The sequence below is a fragment of the Pleurodeles waltl genome, chromosome 6 (assembly GCF_031143425.1).
Source record: "Pleurodeles waltl isolate 20211129_DDA chromosome 6, aPleWal1.hap1.20221129, whole genome shotgun sequence".
In the NCBI taxonomy this organism is placed as follows: Eukaryota; Metazoa; Chordata; class Amphibia; order Caudata; family Salamandridae; genus Pleurodeles; species Pleurodeles waltl.
In genome coordinates, this window is record NC_090445.1 from 903,188,960 (window position 1) to 903,215,154 (window position 26,195).

General features: G+C 42.9%; 1 protein-coding gene across 2 annotated transcripts in view; it reads left to right on the top strand.

Annotated features, from left to right (window-relative positions):
• The window catches only part of PTPRE (protein tyrosine phosphatase receptor type E), a 939,227-nt gene that overhangs the window by 733,675 nt on the left and 179,357 nt on the right, over window positions 1-26,195 (top strand). For both annotated transcript variants that reach the window (XM_069239717.1, XM_069239718.1), the window contains one exon: window positions 3,373-3,533. In XM_069239717.1, the coding sequence (XP_069095818.1) occupies window positions 3,373-3,533 (161 nt within the window). The remainder of the gene's footprint in view (window positions 1-3,372; window positions 3,534-26,195) is intronic.

Below are 26,195 nucleotides of genomic sequence, written 5' to 3' on the forward strand. Positions count from 1 at the left end.
TAGGCAAGCTTCCATGCTGACTTTCTGCACTGTGTGCGATCAGTTATTATTTTTGTGTTATGGCTTACAAAAAGTGTTTTTCTAACCCTTCTAGGTAATACTGTATTCAGGGCCGGCTTTTGGGCGTTGCGGCCGCACCGGGCACAGTCACCAGGGGGGCGCTGTGTGTAGCCAAACTTCCGAAACTTGCGATTTAAAAGCACCTGCTGAGACGTTCCTGGTGCGTCCAGCCTTCAGGAAACTATTAAAATGTCAAGATACCTCTTGTGATCAATGTTCCTGCTAGGGAGAGAGATGGGAGTTTTGTCTAGTGGCAGTTTTGACTTAACATAAAGTAGCATAGAGGGTTAATATGCCTGCTGCAAAAAACGTAACTATGGGGCATTTGTCTTGCGCCCCTTAGCTCTCCCCTAACACCACCGTGTGTGCACTGTATTTAAAATATGGCACACCATGGCGGTAGTTAGGGGACTAGCGTCAGAATTTTTTACACTAGTCCGGCGCTTTGCAGGATTAGCGTTAAAAACTTTGATGCTAATCCTGCAAAGCACATAGAGACCCATTGTAACCAACGGAAGCCTCCTTTTAACGCCTGCTCTAGGCAGGCATTAAAAGTGCCAGAAAAAAATGACGCAAATAAATCTGTCAGGTTTCTTTGCACCATTTGTTTAGCCTCCCCTAACGGGGGAACAACCCCTGTGCATATATTATGTCTGGCGCAAGCATAATGTAGTGCAAAGGGCTAGAAAGTGGTGCAATGCATGCATTGCACCACTTTTTAAATATGGCACAGTGTTTTGGCCCTCTAATTCCACATTAGCGTAAAAAATGACACTAATATGGCGTAAGTATGGCACTAGGGGCTGTTAAATATGCCCCTATATTTTATGTGGATAGCTGAGTGGATTAGTGAAGCCAGTGCTTTAAAACACATGAATGTATGCGAAAGGAGTGCGATGGAGAGATGAGGGGTACATTTTCCAGCTGAGAGTGAGTCAAACCGAGGAGGAGGTCATCGGGAGGGGGGTCTCTAAAATAAACTGTTGCACAGGGCACCACCAGTCCTAAAGCCGTCCCTGACTGTATGGCACTACCGACACAGATGTGATGCATGCAGTAATTGTCACATAGCATTCGCCTGGAATCTGCTAAAAGTACAGTCCTGCTCCAAACTCTAGAAAAGGTGATCTGAGTAATAATTCACCCCGATCAAGATATGCAAATGAGCTCTCATGCAGTGCTGCACTGTCATTGCGCAACATTGTAGGACAACAAGATCAATCCATTACCACGAGCCTGCTGTGCTACTCAGATGCAGGGCTGAAGGGAGTATGCACTGAGGTGCTCACTGGCCGCATATAAAAGATACTTGTGTGCATGAGTTGTCCCTATGCCCCATTGTGCTCTGCTGCAAAAGCAGGGCTGGGGCCTCCAAGCGGTATGAATCTGCTCCTTCAGTCCTTCATGCACGGGCAGTCTAAACCCTCTACCACAAAATAATAACGTTTCCAGTGCCACAGTAAATGGTAGATTGAGAAACTGACATTGATGTATGGGGCTGCTGGGGAATACTTCCATTCTCCCCCATTTCAAGCAGAATAGTACAAGCAATCGACTATAGACAGGATCTTAAAGTGAGTGGTTAGTTTCTCACCTTCTGCCTTGCGCATGTGGTAACCATTCAGTGCTTTGGCACCACATGCGATGCTCAGAGTGATAAATGTACCACCTGCGAAAGTTTATATCGTCGCCATTGCCATTCACAAATGTGAATTGCATTTTCCATTTGGAACATTGCAAATGTGGACTTCGCATTCAAAAGGATGAATTTTGCACTGTGCTAGGTTTGCAATTGTGATTTGAAGGTCGTGTCACCTGTTTACCCTTTGTCTTGGTAGCAAGGCCGCAGTTTTTTTATACGTGACTGCTCGGATGCTTATGGGCGATAGCATCTTGCATGGTTCTTCCATCTTCTACAACCTATATTGTATCCTAGTGAACATCTTACTCCAGCTGAGCAGTCTATGGCATGCAAAGCATTGCGTGGCTTATCGCCTGGCTGTTTCCAGAACCTCAGAATCCTTCAGGATTTAGGCAATTATGTTATGTGCCTGCAATGACGTTGGTCCTTGCGGGTCGGTGATTTTCTCGTCTAATGCTGTATGGTACTGATTGAATACTGCTAACAGTACTCTGATATCCTTCTATAAGAACATTCCTGAACATAGATTTTTCGTGAACTATGCAGGACATATTTATCTCAAGCAGCTTTACCCCAAGGATCATACTTGTTTTCGTTAGTTATTTTGTTGGCTATTTTCAGTTCGTATGCGGTGAAATGATCCAATTTCCACAAAAGCAGCTGAAAGATAAGTTGATGATGTAGTCAATTATTGTCTTGTATTAATAAAGTATTGTCTTAAAGTCCTAAAAAACGATTGTCTTAATATCAAGTAGAGTTCAGTCTTCATTTGAAAATAAGTTGATCATTGTAGGCTATTTGATTGTGGCAAGGTCACTTTACTGTCTGAACTGCAACATAAATATATGTTTTTCAATAAGGTTAAAGCACGTAATGATTTTGGCATTATGTGTTCCTGAGAATGCATATGCACTTGTGTTGCACAATGGAAGATTTTAGTAGTAAATTCATTGTGAGATATAATTTTCAACTAGTTGTGCGTGAGATATCAGGCGTTCTACAACAAATGATAACTGTATTGCAAAAAACAAAGGAAATAAGGCAAGAACATTCATTCCAAGAATACTGTGAACAGAAAACATCTAGTTCTCTAACGCCAGAAGATGCAAAACATCAAAACACACCTCCCCCTGCCTAGCTCCACGATAATGGAACATGATTTCAGATTACCTTAGAGTCTAATGATTAGACTGCATCCTCATCTTGCGGTCAGGAGGGAATCTAAATATCACTTCTTCACACTATACCTTTTTGATTAACTGTCTTGCTTGTTTACTATGTTACCTTACTTTTGTACATTATGTTTTCCTTACTTAATTACATAGGGCCTTATTAAGAGTTTGGCGGATGGATTACTACTCCGTCACAAACGTGACAGATGTCCCATCCGCTGTATTGTTATGTCCCTAGGTTATAATGGAATCATAATACAGCAGTCGGGATAGCTGAGTAGCCCCATCCACTAAACTCTAAATCAGGCCCTTAGTAATCCACTTTCTATGTTACTGGGTTTACACCATTAAAAAAAAACAATTAAGATAAATAAATAAATCCCAATTGTGAGTCAGTTTCAGTACATAGCTCATCAAAAGCCACTGTACAGTGTGTCACGGCAAAATAGTTGGCCATGCAACTGATTACTTGTAATGCATTATTAATGTTTTAAACAGGTTCACGACGGCTGCAAAGCTCCAAGACTGGTAACACAACTCCACTTCACCAGCTGGCCTGATTTCGGTGTGCCTTTTACACCTATTGGTATGCTGAAGTTCCTTAAAAAAGTCAAAACCATAAATCCTGCCCACGCCGGACCCATCATTATTCACTGTAGGTATGTGCTCACTTGTTCCTCCAAGCATTCAATTACTACAAGACGAGACTATGGTGATCATTATGACTTTGCCGATCTTTGAGCAAGACCGCCAAAGCCACGGGTGCCAGAAGACCACCATTGCTGGCAGTCTTCCACCCACCATATTACAGGTACTGCTGGATTTCCACCACATTTTGGGCAGAAATCCATTATTAGTCGTGGTGGTGGTCAGAGGCGCTGGGGCGGTTTTACCAGAAGGACTCCGCCCACCGTATTATGTGCAATAATACGGTCTGGCGGTGTCCTACTGGCGGGGCGCTGCCGGAGGTGGAAGCGCCCGTTCCCTACCGGACGACCTCCTCCACAGACCAGGTAAGTTGCTCGTCTGACAGGGGAGGTGGGTGGGACGGTGGAGTGTGTTGTTTGTGAGTGTGCACGAATGTGTGTATCCGTAGTTGTATGCGTGTCTGAATGTAGAAGTGAGTGAGTGTAAGCATGTAAGTGTGTATGCATGTAAGTGTGTATACATGCAAGTGTGCATTCGTGTGTGTATGCGAGTATGAATGTTGCGGTGAATGCGAGTATGAGTGTTGTGGTGAATGCGAGTATGGATGCATGTGAGTGAATGTGTGTATGTCAGTGTTGGTGAATGAGTGTATGCGTGGTGCGTGTGGGTGTCTGTGTGCATGTATGCAGGGCGAGAGGGAGGGGTGCGCTGTACCTGGAGGGGGGTAGGTGGGCGGGGACCCTGTACCTTGGTGGGGGGGTGATAAGGACTTGTGCTTGCTGGGTGGAGGGAGTCGGCTACCCGTGACAGAGACGAAATTCCCTGTCACCTGTAGCCTTTGCACCAGGGTTTTCGTGGTGGTGCTACTTCCGCAGAAACCCTGGTGGAAAGGCAGCTCCTAATATCGCTGGTGGTCTTCTGTGGGCCTTCTGGTCGGAGATGCTCATCTCTGGCCCTGCGGGTCTGACCACCATGGCGGTATGAGTGGAGATGTGGCAGGTTGGATGAGGCCAACCCGCCCACACTCATAATGTGACGGTCTTCATTGCCAGCCTGTTGGCGGTGAAACCGCCACCTTTGCCCTGGCGGTCAGGAGACCGCCAGGGTCATAATGACCACCTATGTCATTGTCAATGATTCTGAGATCTTGGTCATGTGCTAACCAGTGAAGCCTATATTGGCAGTGCAGCTGTTGTCTTTCACACCTCAGCATGAGTTAGTCTCTGCCCAATCACATGTCGAACAGGTGAAAACTTGCGTACTCTTGGGAAATACGTGTAATTGTGCCACGTTAGGGGCTGCATCATAAAATATTTTAATTGGCACAAATACATGTCAACTGTGGTATGTAGTTTCTTGGTATAAACACCTTTTACTGCTCTTGTACTATAGACAATTTGTAGAAGTGACATGTGTAAGAAGCATATGTTTGTATACTTCCTTTAGGAGAAGTGATGTGTTGTTTTCTGTGTGCCTTTTTTGCTGTTTTATTACACTGTGTTTCTGTGTTATACTGTGGTAGTTGTGTTGCATTATTATTTAAATACCCTTTTGTGTTATGGCCTGGTGAATATATGTTGTGTTATGTTGGTTTTGAGTTATGTTATTAAATTGTGTTCTCATATGCTCTGTAATTACTTTAGAGAGGTCAACAAATTCCATTTGAAAGCTTTTAATTCCTTTACAATTCTATTAACAAGCTGTCATTAGCCACTATCCAAGGTGATCACATATGATTGTTTACAACATGATAAATCAGTGGCTTATGCTATAAGGTTTGCACATCCAGCGTATGAATGAGATTCTCAGGGGAAATTCGTGTCCTGTAAAGATAAAGTTATACGGTGGGTGCCATACTGGTTTTACACCCAACCACCAAGGGTGTAAATTATGCTGACTGGAAAGCCAATTAGAACTAGGATAATTCTCACAGAATACCAGTGCACACCGGTATAGTCCACAATGTGCATGTAAGTAATAAGGTGGAAACCAAAGTCCATTACGCGTTTTTGTAGTTGGTTAGGGTTTATTCTTCTTAAACACAATACATTCCAAAAGGCTGCCTTTTGGAATGTACTCTGTCTTAAGAAGAATGATTGTTTAAGCTGATCAGTTATCTAAGACAATAGTCTGCTCAAGACCTTAGCAGATATTTGCCTTAAATGTATATGATACAGCCCTAAGAGTTCCCTTGTGATGAAGAAAAGGTGTAGTGAGAGACTTTCCAGAGGATAATTACTGTTTTCACTTTCACAGACTGAATAATTTTGTGTTTGTTTCATCCTAGATTAGGAGGAAAGACATTGTGACAGAATTAAAGTTACTGTTGTATATTTCCACAGATGTAGTGTTCCAAAGAAATACATAGAAGAATATAGTTGTTTTGCTTTAAACTACTGCATTAGTTTTGACACAAAATTTAAGTATGAGTGCATTACACTTAGGGGCTTCAAAGCAAAATTTAAAATGTGTGACAGCAGGAAATGCATGCTGTAACTGGGTTACTGCACATTTTCAGAATTTGCATGCAGTTCTAAACTACCACCATGGAGTCCTTATAAATGCTGTGATTTGTGTGGAAGGTTTGTAGTTACCACTGAAATATTACAAATTTCACTGCTGTTGAGAACCAGCAATGATTGTCTCCTTGCCCTTCTTCCTCATGCTACTCCTTACCTCTTGAGTTGTGCCTTGCCTTTCAGAAAGGAATTAATATCCGTCCTGCTCCCTTTTTTAGGGTCGAGCCTGCTAGTGCCTGCACTAGCAGATGCGTCTTGCTTGTGAGACAATGTTGTATACAGAATAGGGCTTGGAGCCCACCTATGCTTATAATTTGTGCACTTTAGCGTCACTCTTATTTACAGGCTCATTAATTGGACAATGCCGGTGAAACACCATTTCCGGGCCTTTCTGTGGAGCAGGGATCAAGCATAGATTGATTCAGCCTAATATGTGCCTATCCACTGCTCCCAATGTGATTGAGGTTTTCCACCCTCCCACTGCCTGCTGCTCCCTCCATAGCGCTTTTTTTCTGTAGCTTGTTGTTGCTTCCTCTTCATTGTTTATTGCCTGCTAATTGCACCTACCACCCTCCCACAGTCGTCGTTTTCACCCCATGCGTCCTTGATTCCCTCTTCTCCCTCCCCTCTTTCAAATCCCAACTCCTGTCATTATTGCTTGTTTTTTTTTACTCCCCACTGTCATGCTCCTTAGAAAGGTGCGCTCACTGTTGTTGATTAAAATCTATTTGCACTTTACACTGTGCCTGACTTAAGTGTGTGCATGTATGTATTAACAACATACATGTGCAGATGATGTACTCAGCACCACCACCACCCCAGGCTTCCGTATCCAAAATCTATAAAGGTAATGGATGTGTTCTTTTTGATAAATATGCGCACGGCTATTTATTCTGAGGCGCTAGTTAATATAATGTGAGATAACGTGCAGTGGTTTTTTTTAAAAAAAAAGCAGTTTGAGACATGGACCAAAGTTATGTTTATGCAAATTTAACATGTAAGCTTCGGAATAAGTCATTGCACACAGTGCAGGTTTCTAAGCGCTCGAAACAAAAGCAGGGTTACATCTAAAATGTTCGTAGCATTTGATTTGATTTGTATAGCTTAACAGGGCAACAAAGGCTGGTGGCCCTGGATAGCGGTCTGCGAGTGTCCCCAGTTGGTGAGACACAGACCGGCACTCTGGCCTCTCATGCCCCCTCGGCCTCCGACTTCCCCATTTCCACACACTCCTCCTTTGTTTATGTTGAGCATCTTTCTGATGGCTGAACCCACTGACCCACTGCAAGCGTGTGCAATCAGTTTTTTGGATATCTTGCCAGATCCAGTGTTTTTGAAAAAGTAGTGGCTGCCTGACACCCTGCCATGTTCTCAATAGTTTTGTTGAACTTCTACTTCAGCGTGGCAGTGCTGCCGGAGATATCCAGCCTTCGTCTGAGACTTATGTCTATGGTTTATGCCGAGTTTATATCTGAGTGGCGGCAGGCCTGTGAACTCGTGCGCCATCTGCACTGGCCTTTCGTAGGCATGGTTTGCGGATGAGTACTTTATCCAATGCCTGCCACATCGTTGCTATGATTTAAATCCTTTTCGGAGTTGAAGTGACAGATGTAACCATTTCCTATTAGTTTTGTAGCTCAGCAATGGCCTCCTGTGTACTGCGTCAAACCATATGAAAAGTGCTGCGAGTTCCAGCCGATAGAGAATATTTCAGTGGTGTGAGGTCACAGCATGGCCTGTAAGTAAGGTCACCAGAGAAGGTCATGTCTCCAAGGCACACGTACACACAGTGTACTAGTCGTGGATATTTAATTAACATCACAATGCATTCTGAGAGGTGTACAGCACAGGTGATCCAATGGAACTCACACTTAATATCTTGGTTGGAGTATTTAGAACGCATTAAAAATAAGAATAAGAAGCAAAAACTATAAATTACTTGGGTGTCCACTTCCAGATAGTGAACGTAACACTTTTATTTTTTATGTTAAAACCAATGTTTAAGAGGAATATTTTTTTTAAATAATTGATTCTTTTACCTTATGTGCATGCCAAGAGACTGTGGGTGTTTTTCCAATTCTCTATCTTGGGTGCTTCTCTCTTGCTCCGTGTGTCCTTTCGCATATGTTTTCCCCCCATTCTCCCTTCTACAACCCGTTGCTTCGTGCCCCCACCTGTTCCCCCAGTATAAGCAGACCTAGAAGTCCTATTTTTTCAATGTTTACCTTTGCTACACTTATCAAAAAAGGAGCTTTCGCTGTACTTAAAAAAAAATTACAGGTCAAAATCAGATTGGTAAAGTAAAAAAGAGAAAGCAGTTGTGCAGTTTTAGAGGTATATGTGTGTGTCATGACACCTGCACCTTTACATTCTCACACATGCTTTCACATACAAAATAATGCAGTATTAGCCCTGTTTTTTTAGCTTTTGCCGTACATCAGCTGCACCATCCGGCATGAACAATAAGCACTTACAGGGCCAAAAGGTCTAAAAGGCGAGTCCTATTGGCTTTGCCAATACTTGTTACTTACTGCAGGAAGATGAAGGCTATGCTAGCTTAACTTCACCCACCCCATCCCTTGCACTTCTTCCTTAAAGGGACCCTAACCCATATCAGTTCCTGTTTTCTTCATAACTTGACTTTGCGGACATTGTTCCTATCCTGTCATTTCACGTATGTCTACATGTATTAGGTGAATAGCTTATTGTTTTCTTTCGTCCCTGAGGTTGTTCTCGACCCAGGGCAATCTGGGGCCCTATTACAAATAGGGCGTACTTCTCCTGTTTGCATCACGGTGCACCTTTATATAGGTGCCTTGTGCTTAAACTGGGAAAGTTTGCCATATTTCAGCGCGGTCCCTAGGCAGTCACAAACTCTTGCTTCCCTGGGGGGAGTGCATTCAAGTGAAATATGAAGCAGGTGCTTTAAAACTACTCTGTGTTTTAATGTGCAGGCAGCTAACTGCCTGCACTGTAAAGAGGAATTAGAGATCACTTTGCAGTCAGGGGCAAAGAAAGACTGCAGCAGCCTGCAAGAAGATGTCTGTGGGGTGGGAGGGGGCTTCATAGGACCTTCCCTCCCACCTCCACAGAGCTTCCATGAGGGGATGCACTGACAGTGCACCACTTTTGTATGCCTTACTTTCAGTGCACCTCCTCACAGCTTCTTTGCCTTTGTGCCCACACCCATAATACGGCATAGGTGCAGAGGCAAAGAGATTCTCTCATTTTCAAGTGGCCATGCCCCCATGGAAATGTGGGAATGGCTGCTGCCACTACATGTGCGCCAGCTCTATCAGTATTACAGAAGGGGCCGCATGAGTTTCTGAGGCCCCTTCTGTAATACAAAAGTGCCCCAGGGCGCACAAAACGGTTTCACATGCAAGTTTTGCCCCAGGGCACTTTCTGTAATATGGCACTTAGGGGGTCATTACGACCCTGGCGGCCAGCGGTAAGGTGGCGGTAACACCGCCAACAGGCTGGTGGTGTTCCGCCAGCACTTATGACCGTGGCGCAATAGCCACGGCCATACCGCCAGCGCCTCCAACATACCGCCGGGCTTCCGCCTGGCGGTAATAATCCCCAGGGCAGCGGTGCAAGCACCGCTGCCCTGGGGATTATGAGTCCCCGACCGCCAGCCTGTCCGTGGCGGTAAACACCACCATGGAACGGCTGGCGTTACGGGGACTTGGGGTGCCCCTGGGGGCCCCTGCACTGCCCATGCACTTGGCATGGGCAGTGCAGGGGCCCCCATGCATAGCCCTGTCACGCATTTCACTGCCCGAATTTCGGGCTGTGAAATGCGCGATGGGCGCTACTGCACCCGCTGCACATCAGCATTGCCGCCAGCTCTATTACGAGCCGGCAGCAATGTTGATGTGACATTTCCGCTGGGCCAGCGGATGGTAACACTGTTACCGTCCGCTGGCCCAGCGGAAATGTCATAATAGGGAGCCAGGAATACCGCCAGCAGTGGCAGTATTCTGTCTCCTGCAGCCTCGGCGGTCTTTTTGCAAGACCGCTGAGGTTGTAATGACCCCCTTAGTGTTCTAAACAGATGCATGTTTTGGTTTTCATAAGCATATATCTGATGCTGAAGGTGTTTGCATCATCCAAGCTGGTTGTTCTTTTCTGCCTCTGTTAACACAGGGCAGAAAATTCTCTGCGCAGCTGTGACACTATGAAAGCTGGTCTGATGATGAACTTTCTCAAGCATATGATGATACTTCAGATTTCTCAAAGGCTGCTCTGATCCAGGCCATGATTAATCCAGCTGTTGAAACAGCCTTGGATGAAGAAAGAGTGCTTTTCCTTCAGACCAGGAGAGATAGAAAGAGTCTGCTGACATAGATTTGGATGCAGAAGAGGACATTCTATTCCAGGGTGTAGACCTTTGTGAGGTTCTTCAGCACATCAGTAATAACTCGTCTTTTCCAGATTCTTAATTGAAGGAGGAGGACCCAAACTTCTTTCTTCAATATCAATATAAGGTGCCTGATTCTCTGCCTTTTTGTAGTGCAGTCTGCAAAGTGCTCAATGGAGAAGAAAAATAGATGGCCCAGACTGTTTGTCCACTTTTCCTCCCTACATATTATTTCTTGACCAATGTTCAGGAAGAGTTCTCTTCATTATTTGGGATAGGTTCTTTAATGGCTGGCCTGGCATCTCAGGCACAATCATTTCTCAGGATATGTCTCCCTCTCTGGCACAACTGATATGAAAGTAGATGCAGTCATTAGGCACATTTATTCAGCATCTAATTTTGCAATCGAGGATAGTACCAATGCCAGCTAAATTGCAAAAATGTCAAGCTGTAATTGATGGCATGCTCCAAGGAGAGGACTATTCGGTCCACCTATATTTCATACCATAAGAAGTCAGGGTCCTTTCTGGCATATCTTTTGATTGTGTGCAATAGCAGAAGTATCAGCAATGTCAGGATCTTCAGCAGGAACCAGAAGTCCTATTTGGATGATGTCTTGGAAGGTTGATGCCTCACAGGTGGCTGTCTTGTCTTAAGTTTCTTTTTGGACCACGGCTTAAGAAACTGGTGATGAAGTGTGTGGTAGACCATAAGCTGATTACACCTGTCCTTGCTCCCACTGGTGAAAGAGGGTTTGGATTTCATATACTGTTTTTCACAAACTTGGAGGAGCAATCTATTCTTGGTCTATGGTCAGTGGAGGAAGATCTGTCATCTTCTAATCATAGACATTTACCTGCTGTTCATTGTGCCATGATTTTATTTGCTCCCCACTTGAAGGATTGCACAGTGAAAGTCTGAATTGACAACCATGTTGTTCCAAATCACATCAACCATCAAGGAGGAACAAGAATGCCAGGACTAACAGCAGCATTGTTCCTTGAAGGATCTGCACCTGCACGCACACTGCTTTCCTTCAACACACACACACTCTCACAAAGCATACACTTTACTGCTTCATGGATGGTGACAAAACTATTTGTGATTGGCGTGAAAGAAAAATGGTCACTTTCTTGGAACTTATGTGCAGTGGCAGTGAGTTTACACAGCTGCGTGGAGGAGCAGAATGCAAGTGAAAGGCAGAGTCTTTCTTTTATCTCCACGCGTTTGCCAGGGATGATAAAACTTGGAGCAGGCAGTTGTTACCCATGCTGCTTCCTCTATTAGTGTCGGGTGGGGAGTCCTGCCAGGATTCAGCAGCAGCAGGATTGAGGAAAAGATGTATTTCTGGCAGTGATACTTAGAAAATGTACTATATGGGGCCTGTTGTAAAGCACTGGATAAAACTGAACGAAGTTAGCTCTATGTGAACCTGCTCAAAATAAAATGAGGAGTCTGGCTGTCACCAAAATCTGTTCACATCCTTTAAGTAAGCCCAAAGCATTAACCTTTGCTGGCAGAAATAGATACCAATCTAGTCACTGAATTGTACAGTGTGAAACTAGAAAGTCCCAACTTGGCCAAATTTTGTGATCATAGGCAAGGTTTGCTAGGCCCCAAAAAAGTAAAGAACTACCGCCCCATATCTCATTTACCTTTTCTAACAAAAATCCTGGAGTAAGTACGTGAATATCATACTCTCTAAAAAGCTAGAGGATAATGATGTTCTAGACTCAGTCAATTTGGGTTTAGACCAAACCATAGTAACTAGTCAGCGCTGGTAATAGCCACAGAGGAGCCATGACACCTTGAACCATGCAATAATGCTGGAACACTTGGTTGAAATAGGAATTGGAGGCCCGGCTCTTAATCTGTTTCATTCATTTCTGTCAGACAGAGAGCAATCAGTTGCCATGGGTGACTCTACATTTAAATCTTTCTCATTGCTGTGTGGTTTTGCCCAGAGCTCATCATTGAGCCCTACACTCTTTAATATTTATGTGGCTCCTCTGACAAGGCTGATTCTTAATTTTGGTCTGGCCTCTGTGGCCTATTCTGAAGATACTCAACTTGTGGTGTCCATCTCAAATGATGTGGACGTGGCTGCACACTGCTTAACAACTGTAAGGGGGCAGTCACAGAATGGATGAGTAACAACTGTCTTATGTTGAACTCGGACAAAAGCGAGGTCCTCCTATTCGGTAAGGACCCCGTATTTTCAGTCAGGAATCTGAAAATAACTTTTGATTGTAGTCTCTCTTTTAATGCACAAATTAATAAACTTGATTCCTCTTGTTACTTTTTGCTTCACACCTTAAAGAAAGTTCTCCCTTTTATTCCTTGTGAACGTCAGATAATCAGTGATTGCTACTTTAGTCCTGTCCAGGCTTGATTGTAATGCCTTATGTTTAGGCATTCACCAATGTTCTTTTAAAAAACTTCAAGGCTTACAAAATGTGGTGGCACAACCGTTGAAGAAAATGTCTAAGTTTAAGTCTGTCTCTGGCGTTCTTCCTGAACTTCATTGGCTACCTGTGAGAAAAAGAGTGATGTTCAAGGCCTTATGTATGGCACATAAATATCTGTATGACAAAGGTCCTACATGCCTGAAAAGAAATCTTTCCTGGTACACCTCCAGAAGAACCCTTCACTTAGAAATTGCTAGGACAGTCAGTGTCTTCAAAATCAGAAGAGAAACCTGTGGTGGAAGGAGCTTTCGCCACATGACATGTCAACTGTGAAATAATTAACCCTATCAACTCAGAGCGATGTTTGAAATTTTCAGTTTCAGAAAACATCTGAAAAACTGTTTTTTCCCTTTTGGTGTGATTAGGTGTATGTCCCTTTTTGTTGTGAATTTTTGGTTATGTCCGTTCATTTCTTAGTTTATAATTTGCTCCCTCTATAATACATCTAGGTCATGTATTCTGTATGCATGACAACTGACATGCCTCTTTGTTCACTTACAGCATTGTCATCAGGGTCAGGGCAGGGACGTTTCTTAGATCATGTTCAAAGATTATCACTTTTAAAAAATTTGTTTCAAATAAACTGATGTGCTAAGGTGAGTCTGTTCTGTGTGTTAAAAATATACACTACCTTTAGGACAGCCTATCATATTCTAACGTAATCCATGTTGTGAGATTTAGATGTCAAATATTTTAAGAGCTCGGCTCATAAACAGGATGTTGGAGCCAAAGCTGACTCTTGACTCTGCTCTCCCTGATAATTTCTTGGCCTGCCACCTCTACTCACTCCCCAGTCTTCTGAGGCTGCAGACAGTAGTTAATGTGTGTTCTCTCCCCTTCTATGGCACAAAGCATCAGCTCATCAGTCCATGTTGTGATATGTCAAGTGTGCCGCCAGAGAAAGGAGAAATCATACTTGTCATCATGGATTTAAGAGGGATGAAAAAAACAGTCTCTAAAAGGGGCGTGACAAACAGAAGTGTAACTGTTACTGGGGTTTGTTGAAGGTGTAGTACAGTCATCCCCTTACCTATAAGAACTGCATTTTCATTTACTTTCACTATATCGCTGTTTAAGGTGTTTTGTTTCTCTTTCACACACTTTTGCTTATGATCACAGTAACAATGTTACCGTTGCTCTATGCGCTCTGCAGAGGGGCCAACAATTGGATGCACAGTATTCTGAACAACTTTCAGACCCACTGAAAGGCATTGTGCGAATCTTACACCTTCATCAGCCTCAACACATTGTGGCCCATAATAAATACCCACCTACAACATGAACTTGCATGGGACGAAAATTCTGAGCATATAAAACAATTCTGAGCATATTAAATGCTAGCTCATTGTGTCACAATTGACATACAATGACCAGGCCAGTCTGTATTTATGCAATTTTCTTACAACGTCTACTTCCATTAGGGAGTAATAAGTGTGTGTATGTAAGAAGTATAACAATAAATCATGTTTATGTAATACAGCATACTGAGTTAAAAGTGACATAGACGTTAGGTGCTAGCATTCCAATTTCCTTCTATTCATATTTACCAACCAACCCCAATATGATGATGAGTACTGGAACACAACAAGTTCATCCATTGTAATGTCGGGTATAAAATGACACCCTTCTCATAACTATCTATGCACTGCATACCCCATTTTGCCCCTATCCATCTTCTTGTAGGATTCCAAAATACAATCAAGTCACAATGAGTGGATATATCTTATGGAGATTGTGAATTAGGGACACACAGTTTTTAGCCTCAATGATTCCATGCAAAAGCACTCCATAATGTCACAGTCGGATACTAGTACCTGTTTAAACTCCACTTTGACAGTCCAATTAAAGCAGGTTCAAATTGTTCAACAATCAGACACATACTGCCCTATTTAAAACTCACCAGTGTGATGAGAAAAATATTTTCACTTGCTGTCCCAGCTTCTTGGTGGATCAGCAGATAGCAACACCACTGAGAATAGTGGTTTAGCAGGTCTTTCCAGTAGCATGGGGACACTGATGGTGGACAGATTTACTAAGAAAGTAGATAAGGTGGAGTTCAAGATCAACAGACCTAGCACCCGTGGAGGTCCTGGATTCCATGAAGAAAGAGAGCCTGGGAAGTTGGGGTGTCAGCTGTGGAAGGGAATGAGACTCCTGGGGAGCAAGGGCTGAAGGAGAAAGTAAAGAGGAAAAAAACAGATGCCTTATCAAGACCCTGTAATCATACCTGTCAATAATAACCCCAATCATCCAGAACTCCTCATTGAAGAGGCTCACACTCTTCCAGGTAAGATGACTGCCCCCCTCTTCGTTAGTGCCTTATGACTTGTTTGCCATTAGGATCACTTTGAGGGATTGTTTTATGTTTACTTCCTTCAAAAGCTATTACCACCACCCCAACCCATTCTTCTGGGGCTATACAGGCTGCATTAACTATCTCTAACCCTTTCAGGACACTGTCACTAGGACACCACTTTTCCTTCAGTAAAATCCTATAATGGTAAACCTTCTGAATAGTGCCCTTTTTTAAACCTGGGGTGTAGGTGCCACTAGAGTAAACAATTTATGTCTTGACGGAGTGTATCTATGTGCACAACTGTCTGAAGTCCCTATTAAATGTAATTGTATGTGTGAAATGTATTTGTTTTTACTTTGTTTGTAAACAATTGTTTGGAGTGGTCATTGCTACAGAATTATATAACTGAGTGCAGTGCTCACATGCATGATCAGTTCCTTAAAATGCGTAGACTACAGCGCACAGGAATCTTACACTGCCACACACAGAGAAATGAAATTAGAGGGAACATTGAACAGCAGTGGCTTAGTTAATCGTCTTCTCGGCAGAGTCCATTTCCTTAAATGAACAGGAGTATATCTTCCATGATAGAAGAATAACATTGTGGATTAACTGAAGAGTTTTTCATAAGTCTGCCTGTGCCCCCATATGCTTCAAGCAATAATGGAGATTTGTGGTTATCTTTGGGTAGACCTTTTTGATTAAGCCCAGAACATGCTTCTTCCTCATTTTTGCCAATGTCAGAGGCGGTATGAAAAACGTGGCTAAAAAGAACTTAGCTGTGGGAAATGCAGTTTTGTGGTAGGAAACTTCGGTTGGTTAGTGCAGTCACTTCAGATGTCTGTTGGCGTAACTGGACAGTCACTGATTTGAATCTTGGCTGGTGCACTGGGAAAATAGTGACATGCATTTATAGGGCTACAAGGTTCAAGCCTATGATAGGAAGCACTGTGAATATGTGTCATTAGTTTATAAAATATATTAAGCGCCACTGGTATTATGCAAATGTGCTGCTGTGGCTTTTTATGAATAATTACAGATTTGCCGCATTCGCAACATAATCCAACATCTACTGCATAGTGTGGCGATTTAAAAAAATATATATTCTTAGCACAAACGATTGTGAAGTTGCTAAAAAAAATTTGACACGTGTTGCCACACAGCGGAAGGCCTATTAGATACTTGACTGGTCAGCTCTGCATAGCTTACAATACTTTGGTGTTAAAGTGGCATTAATGAGGTGCAACTAATGCCCAGTGTTATGAAGTGTAAAAATGGCAAAATAATAACGTAATACTATCACAAAATGCGCTGATTTACTCTGCATAATTTTCATTTTCTTCCGACATAATTTACTCAGCACTGCCTTCTTAATTTGCCCCTCCTCTGCAGCATAATTCCAGGAGCCCTGAATATATTACACACTGTAATAATTGTATTCAGTATAAATAGCCTGTCACAAAATGTACAAAAAGATTGTTTAAATATTTACAGTGTTTTCAACAGTTTTTTAAGTAAGACACTGACTGTACCTAGTGTAAACCTTTTTATAGGTTTGCAATAAAAGGACAAATTCCAGATTATTTCAATTAAAACCTGCCCTGGTTCCCACGCAGCCTTTAGATGATTAACCAGTTGCACACATTTCCATTCTTTCAGGTTGCAGGCACCTTAGAAAGGTTTGTTTCTTCTTTAGTTGTCTCCCTCTGCTCTCACTCTGCAATAGAGGAGCCCCTTTTTCCCCTTTCCACCCATATGAACTCAGCAGAATCTGGACCGGTTGTGTGTTTTTGTCACATTGATAAAGCTTGGGAACGCTGTTTCCCTGATCCCCTGCCCGCTCCACCTTCTGCCTGGATCCAAAGGTTGCTGTGAGGATGCGGCAAGAGTACTGTCTCCATCACAGTGACTCTGTGTTACTCTAGAAAGCACTGGCGTTTTATCACGTTTTTTTCCTACTTACAGGCATAGAAGTAGTAAGGATCTCTGCACTTATCTTGTACAATGTCTTGGTGCTGGCAGTGCATGTACTAACTGAGTAGCACTACTGAAAATGTGATCTGCAAAAACATAGCTCGAAAACACAGAAGATTGATTGACTCTCGTATATAAGCTTTATCTTATGTTCTAAGACGCAGCTTTACTGAGTTAGTACATGCGCTATAGACAACAGGATTCTGCAAAAACTGATGCACACATCCGCCCTGCGTGTGAACACATAAAACGTTCACGATGCAATCCAATGTGCACATCACAAGGCTTGAGGGGATGCCCGTTCCCCTTCAAAATAGTAGATATACACAGACATACATGTGTCCGAGCCACAGTACTGTAAAATATTGCATTTCCAGTGAACACTCGTCACCTTACAAAATGTGTGAAATCACCCTAACTGAAACATTTGTTTATGGCAGGCAGATATGCATCAATTGTCTCTTTGACCTCAGCAGCTTTAAAGGTGCCAAAATTGTCAGGAACAGTAACACTTTACTGTAGCAGCTGCCAAGGCGGCAGTATTGGCTTTTAATATTGTGACGCTGGGGGACGTAATATGCTGCATTATCTAGACTACCAGAAATCCAACAAAGGTTAATCTCTCTGTTTTTTTCTTACACAAAACGTGCACTATAGTTTGCGCTGACTGTCATGGTTAAAACAGCAATCTACAAACGGCAGAGAAACAACAAGCATTTGCAATGCAATGGGTCTCGCGTTTGCTTGAGGTAGAGCTATTAGCGTTGTAAATTCCTAACTGGACTTTTCTTGACACATAAACTGAAAATAAAAAATAAAACAGTTGACATAAGCAAGCCAATTCAAAGTGCCGCCATAAGCGCAAAGAGAGAGACAAAAGGAAAAGGAAGTTCGCTCGCAGTCAGAGTTATCGGCAAAAGTGCAATTATCCATGTAACAGGGTCCATGGCCAAGGCAGTAACTAAACCACCCTACGCAAGGACAAACATAAAGCAGTTACCAACAAAAACAAAGGATTTTTGAAAGACAAGCCTGTGAACGAGTGATAATGTTGGGCATGCGGTGGTCATGGTTAAAAGCCCAGATACATACCAACACGAATAGCGAATTTCAGGGGTTTGTCACGTTTGAGCCAGAACCACAACTCACATATAAACTTTGTTTTTTCAACAACATAGTCCAATGTATATATGTGTTTAGTGTCCCATGTTTCATGCAGGTTTATCAAAGGGAGCAGTAAGGGAGAGGGATTAAAAACTAGCATTTCCCACTTTAACTCCTGCATTAATTTTTGTACTTCACTACAGTAAAAAAAAAAACACTGAAAGTAATTACCCCAAACTTGGCATGACACTAGAACTTTACTCAGAGAGGGGCCTTTGTTTAGGTTGGTGTAAAACCATTCAAATGTTTTCGAGATATAGGAATGAGGACCATTTGTCAGCGGGTTTGAAAAAGTACAAATTTACAAACATCTAGACCAGTATTTTGGAAGGTTTTTGGACCCCAATTTTAAAAAAGTCCTTTTAGACAAAAGAGCTTCTTGCTCCCTTTTTCCATTTTAGATCCAGGGTCCCAAGAGTGGGTCCCCGAACCTGAAAGCTCTGTTGGGCTTGGCTTAGCAGAAGAGTTTCAGTTCCTGCCATTATTACAGGATGTAAGGCTCTGGCACACAGTCCTGTTAAAAATCTACTAGAATAACAAAGGAACAGATGGAGCATCCCCTGACCACTGGCTCATGTAGTGAAATTGACCTCTGCATTTCTTTTGGGAAAAAAAAAAAAAAACGAAATTTTCACGTAGCTTTGCAGTGAGAACGTACAGGGTGCAAAGTAAAAAGAACCATTATCATTTGTTTTTAAGTTTAATGCTGTCTGAGGAATCAGCATTGAATGTAGCAGGCAGTTAGAAAGTTAAACCCAGTGCAGATGTCATGTTTGGTGCCGATCCAATGGATGCAGCAAAGTTTAATTTGGGGTGCAAAGACTTTTGATTCCTTAATAACACTGGCATTGCTTAATAGACATGTACCACGTTTGGCAGAGGCTTAGCATGTTTAATCTAATCTGCTGTTCTCCCTCGGGTAGATTTACAAATGGTGAAAGAGGTGTTAATGTGTTAATAACTTTTGCAATCTGATGAATCCACACAAAAAGTAGCTGACATTTAGCAGGTTTAGCTTTTGATTGTTTTATCACATTTTAAGCAGGACCCCGTGGGGACAAAGAGAAAGGGGGACCAGGAAAAGTTTCAAAACGTTTCAGATACCTTTAGTGCAGTTTGATAAATCTGCATGGAGTCCGGCAAACAGCAAACCCAGTGCAAGGTGGGCACGCCTTCTTGCTCAAACCCTGCTAGGCAGGGCTGAAAGTAGCTGGCCAGAAGCTGTGCACAGAGCAAACTGGATACATGGCTGGTGAATGTGGTGCATCATAAAAAAACACATCAAAAACTTTTTTTTTTTAAAACATTTTGAGTACTCTTACAACCTCAGATGAGCATGTGGACAGGCAACCACCTCCAATGCTCACTGAATAACCACTCCAAGGCCAGTAGTCTTGAAATAATACCCAAAGCCCTTGTCTGACTTTCGTCAGTGAGGTATAAACACAGGCCATAGCTGCATTCTTACAAACCACCTTTGGAGTCCCATATAAACTGATTACTAGAGTGCCTCCTATCCATCAATTTCTTTTCAGTCTTGTAAACTTAAATCAGTGAGCGCCACCACTCTGACCAGCTGGGAAGGGCTGAATCAACCCACCTCTTATAGATCCTCCTCCTTTCCATGAGGAGCAGAGTAAAACACAATTTTATTTGATTCACAAATCCCGTTCCCTGCTCTGCATTGTCTCCCAATACTCCAAATAAAATCAGTTTTGGGCTTTACTCTTTTTCACAGCCAAGAATATGAGTAAGCGTTTTACCCACCAAGAGGCAAAAGTGTGTCAAGGCAGAACAAGAGGCAAACATATCTGCCTTTAGAGTCTCTATTATTCATGATCTTTGCCAATTTCCTATGTGACCAATAAATCCTGTGACGAGTGAACAAATGTATTTTCGTGAGAGAGGTAGATTTAGCTGTAGAATAGAGCAAACTAAAGGATACATGCCAAAGTTCATGTAGTTCTTCCTGTGGCATGCAGTCTTCCAAATGCTATACACCAGTTTCATATTCTATTCCACTGCCTTTATCAGGTGGGAGTTCCACTTAGATACTTCCTTCTTCATGGCCTTAATATCATGTATCGCCAAATCCATTATATCCAGGAGCTCACAATTTGACCAGTCTTTCGTTCTAAACCAGTTGGCAAACTGATAGCTCTTAAATCTAGACATACCCATTTCTACCATCATTGAACATTCATCCCAGGGCATTAATTTGTCTCCCACAAATACCTGCCCCAAAACTTAATTCCTTCCTTTTGCAAAATGGCCACTGAGAAGTCCTTTAAACATTCTGGTGTTCTGGAGAGCCCTGAATTGGTGACAAATAATTGTAGTATGGAATTGCTAAGAATACTTTCACTTCAGCCCATACCTTATCTGCAGATCTACGGCACTTCAATCTTACTTGAAGTATTTGGGTGCCAAGTTTATGAAGAAACCCTCCAGACCTGTCTCCTTCTAACATGGCTTTATAGAGGACCCCCAAACAAGACTCATCTGGGAAAAAAAGCATTCTCCAATTTTTTATCTGAAATGCCCAGCAATACATTTTAATGTCAGGAAGTGTAATACCACCATCGTGTAATTTCCTTCTTAGTTTCTTCTAGGATAACAGAATACCTTTGGAAGCCCAAACTAAAATGATAATCTCCCCTGTATCTTATTGCGAATGTTGCTGCTAAAGGTAAGTGGGATGTTATCAAATAAAAAGGTTAACTTAGGTAAGATTGTCATGTTCACAAGGTTAATTCGTCCATAAATCGTAAGAAGTAAGAACTGCCACTTAACCAACAGCGTATCCACTTCTTCCTCACCCTCTCTAAATTCCTATTAACAAGACAATCAAGATCCCATACCACACTTATTCCCAAATATTTCATTTCTTCCTTAATATTCATTCCCTCACAGTGCATGTTCCAAGAAATTTTTCTGTCTTGGCTTCATTAATTTGATGCGGTGAGAATTTCCTAAAAAAATCCAACTCCTGTTCTATGTGCGGTAATGACTTTGTAGTATCTGAAGTATACACCACTAGGTTGTCTGCTTATAATGTCACCTTTCTAGTCATCCCCCCATATCTGAAGGGGAGTATCTCAGAATTTAACTGTAGACTTTGCCAGTGGTTCTATGTATAGCACAAACAGGAATGGGAGAGCGGACAGCCCTGCCTAGTTTCCCTCCTGACGTCAAAAGGAATAGATAAAGAGCCATTAACCAGAATTCCTGCTGTGAGAGAGTAATACATTCCCTTTCCCTATAGCACCTGCAGCCCCTGTGTGCCAAAGTACCAGCATCACATTTTTTATTTGATCAAAAGCCTTTGCTGTGTCAAAAGTGAGAATGGCAACTGGTAATGCATGTTCATGGCAATATCAATGGTACCAATCAGACTATGTGGCAATTTCTTCCAGTGCCTCCCTGGTACAAAACCCTTTTGGTTTTGATGGATCACTGTGCTTACAACCCTGCTCAGTCGCTTAGCCAACAAGTTTGATAAAACTTTATAGTCACAATTTAACAGGGATATAGGTTGATATTATTGGCATTCTTTCGGGTTCTTGCCAGTTTCAAAATCAATGTTACTGTTGCCTCACTCCATGACAAGGAGATGGGGGAGCCTTCCAACGGAATCAAATTGAACCAGTTTACCTTTATTGGGATTATTTTATCTGCAAGAGCAATGTATACCTCATTGGGAATCCCATCCAGGCCAGTGGTGCTCTGTCTTCTTGAGTTCTTAATTCCTGCCAATATCCCTTACCCATCAATCTCTTGGTTTAAATATCCCTGAGCATCTTGAGTGATGAAGAGTAACTCTCTCATCTTCCACCAATCCTTTACCTGACCTAAAACCAATTCATTTAGTTCAGAATACAGTTTCTGAAAGAAACTCACAAAGGCATCTTCAGCCCCTTCATTTTCCTCTACTAGGACTTTAGATTCCCCTTGTATCCAAGAGATAAAATATCTGTTTCTGTCTTTTCTAGACATCCAGGAAAGCACTTTCCTACAGTGCTTCCCAGATTCAAAATGTCTCAGTTTACTGGCTTCCCATCGCTCCCTCTCCACATTCTCAATTCTCACCCAAAGTTCCGCCTGGCGCTCATACAGTTCTTGCTCTCTTCCTCCCTTCTCTCCATCCAGCCCCACCATCTTCATTTTCCCTTCCAGACTAAGTAGCTCATCCTCTAATTCCCATAGCATGCCCCATTATTCTCAATTCCTGGACACTCCTAGACTTTGTAACAACCCCTTCAAGTAGGCCGTATATGTGTCCCTTACACCTCTAACCTTGTTGTTTCCTCATTAAATAAGAAAAATTATCTTATTTTCCCCAAAGGTTCCCAGACCAAGTTCTTCCTCTCGGGTGTCTATCTCCTAAACTTCTGCTTACCAAGTAAAGCAACATGCATACTTATGGCAACGCAATCAGAGAAATGGAGAGGCAAATGCTCCAACTTTCACAATTTGTTCATAATACCCCTTTCTACTAACAAAACAGAGCCCTAGGGAGAACTCAAATGTAGTAAGGAGCAATGAGGAGGTGGAGGGGATGGTCTTCCAGGGTACGGATAACCAGGGGAAGTCCACCCAGGAAATTTTAAAGGGGAGAGGTTGGGAGAAGGCGGACAGCAGTCAGTACAGGAGATGCTAAGGGTGCTAATGACAGTGAATAAAGACTGTTTCATCAAAGGGACATTTAAGGTGCTTGGGTTAGTTAGAAGGGAAGATCGATGAGCTAGCAGAGTGCACAGAAGCACTAGAGAAAGTAGTTCAGAATCTCATTGTGGAAAGTAAGGAGCGTGTTAAAGAGATTCAGGATTTGAAATGTAGGGGGAAAGATTTGGAACAGAAACTGGAGATACTCAAGAATAACGCAAGGGTCCTGAATGTTCCCAAAGGAATTGAAGGGGTGACCTGGAATCCTTTGTGGTGAGGAATCTTAGGGAGGCGCTCCCACAGGCCACTGATGCTGTAGGTTTAGACTCTGAAATTCAGAGGATTTATAGGGATCCTTTCAAGCTAAATGCTAGAGGGATGAAACCATTAAAATCCTGGTTAATTCTCTATTGTACACAGTTAAGGAGAGAGTCTTAGCGGCTGCAATAAGGGAGAAGACCCTTAAGGTCCAGGATATTTCATTCTCTATCAGGTCAGACCTCTCACATCCACTCTAGACAGGCAGTGGTAACTGGGAAAGTGGATGGAGGATCTAAAGAAGGTTGGTGTTAGCACCCAGATCAAGTTCCCTGCACTGTTGAGGGTTATGAACAACAATAGCATGTATAACTTTACAGACCATGAGGATGTGGATGAATTTTCACAAAGTTTGAATTCAGGCCAGGGTGGAACGTAGTGAATAGTTCTGATATAATGGCCACTGGTGGAAAAGGAGCTTAAATAGGCTTTTACCTATGCCTTTAGAAGAGAGGGTTCCCATGGGCAGTTGTTTGTTTCTCCCTCTTGGATTTTCACTTCCCACTAATGTTAGGGGAATATTTTAAAGGAATTGTTGATGGGGTACTAGATAGGTCAACAGTGCGCTCCCAAGTCCACTCTCCAAGAACAAATGTTTTATTCCTCTCTGTGGTGGAGGACCTGAATTTATGTGATGCCTGGCGAAGAACAGAAGGGAAGTACGGTGATTGTACATTTTGAGTAAGAAGAATGGTCATTTTTCAAGGCTGGGTGTTTTTTTAGTAGAAAAAGATAGGTAAAGGTTAGTTAGGGTTCAGCTAACACAAAGCCGAAATAGCCTTGAAATGTACCAGTTATGCTAGGCTATGTACAATGCACTCCTTAACTCAGACCTACCGTCATGTCCAGTGCACCCCATAGCTGATACAAGCTGATGTTAGAAAAAGGTTCTACAGAGAGTAATAGGCACTCTGCAGTTGGTTTAGGTAAGTGTTTCCTTTAAAACGTTTTTTTCTTGTTTTGCTAATAACCTTGGCACTTTTCAATAAATTTGCATGAAGCTTTCCACAAAAAAAGTTTATCCATCTGAGGCACAGCATAGCAAGTTATGAGCAGACCTGTCCAGGTAGGAAGAGGAGTTTGAGGTGGGGATTTATACATGGAGAGAGTCACAAACGCTGTATTATTTCCTGTCTTCAATGTGTACTGCATAAAAAACAGCTGAAGTGAACTACGCCACACTTAACATCAACCTATAACTTTTCTTAGGGAAATGTCTTTGTTGGTTTAGTGTAAAACAATTTGAGAAATTGGTATTAGAAATATGTCAGGTGCATCGAAGAGTAAAAAGTTAGAGTTATATGGACTTTTATTTTGAACTGTTAACAAACCCAAGTTCAAGAACAATGCGTTGACCCAAATTTAAAAAAGAAAGCAAAAAGGAGATTTTTCTCTCATCATCCATTTCAGTTGTCTACGCTCATACTTAGATTTACAAACCTGAAGCTGCTGATTGTTATCTTGCAGCTGTCTTCACAGGACACAAAATGTCACATAAGGAGGCAGTGTGGGACAACCTTTGTCCTTAACTCGTATAAATAACCCACGCATAGGCGCAGTGTTATAATGCAGTGGTTCCCAAACTGTGGTCCAGGGACCCTTGGGGGTCCGCGAAGCCTCCTCAGAGGGTCCGCGACTGCTTAGAAAATTAAATAATATTAACAGATTAGATCCCCAGCTTTCAGTAATGACTTAGTGGGGAGGGGTCCCCGGATTCCAGTAATGATTCAGTGTGGGTCCCCAGGTTCCAGTAATGATAAAGTGGGGGTCCACAGAAGTCAAACAGTTGGGAACCACTGTTATAATGGATCATGGGGCCAGGTCTTATAATTAATTTATGTTAGTAGTGCAAATTCAGACCTGAACCTTTTACATCGTTTATTCAGACTGAATCTAATAGGGACGATGGACGATGTATTCACTGGGTCTGTTTTCTGAAAGACATTGGGGGTCATTACGACCCTGGCGGCCGGCGGTAAGGTGGCGGTAACACCACCAACAGGCTGGCGGTGTACCGCCAGCAATTATGACCGTGGCGGAATTGCCACGGCCATACCGCCGGCCCCTCCAATATCCCGCCAGGATTCCGCCTGGTGGTCATAATCCCCAGGGCAGCGGTGCAAGCACCGCTGCCCTGGGGATTATGAGTCCCCGACCGCCAGCCTGTCCCAAGTGGTACACACCGCCATTGAAAGGCTGGCGGTAAGGGGACTTGGGGTGCCCTTGGGGGCCCCTGCACTGCCCATGCACTTGGCATGGGCAGTGCAGGGGCACCCAGGCATAGCCCCGTCGCGCATTTCACTGCCCGAATTTCGGGCAGTGAAATGTGCGACGGGTGCTACTGCACCTGCAGCACATCAGCATTGCCGCAGCAATGTTGATGTGACATTTCCGCTGGCACAACACTGTTACCATCCGCTGGCCCAGCGGAAATGTCATAATAGGGAGCCAGGAATACCGCAGGCAATGGCGGTATTCTGTCTCCCGCGGCCAAAGACCGCCGAGGTCGTACTGACCCCCATCGTGTTAGTATATTAACATATGAAAAGTCGTTACAGCTCTCTCCAAAAACAAGCAGGGCCCCTGCAGCCTCTGCGCCGCAGCCCCCCCACCCCACACCAAGGCTTCAGGGGCCCCTCAACCATGAAGGAGGGCCCCCGTTTAGCTCGAGTCCGTTGAATATCTGTGTTATATGGGCCACTTTTCACATTCTGTAGGGTGCCCCATTATTTTTCGTTACGCCACTGATGACATGCCAAGATTGCCTCCTCTGGTTATTCCCCCCGCCCCTCTTCTATGACGTGTTTCCTGCTGTTGTAACTTTCAGTCTTTGGAAATATGTTATGGCTGTACCTGGCGAGAAGGGCGTCACGTTTGTCACAATACATTTTCAAGTTAATTTTGAA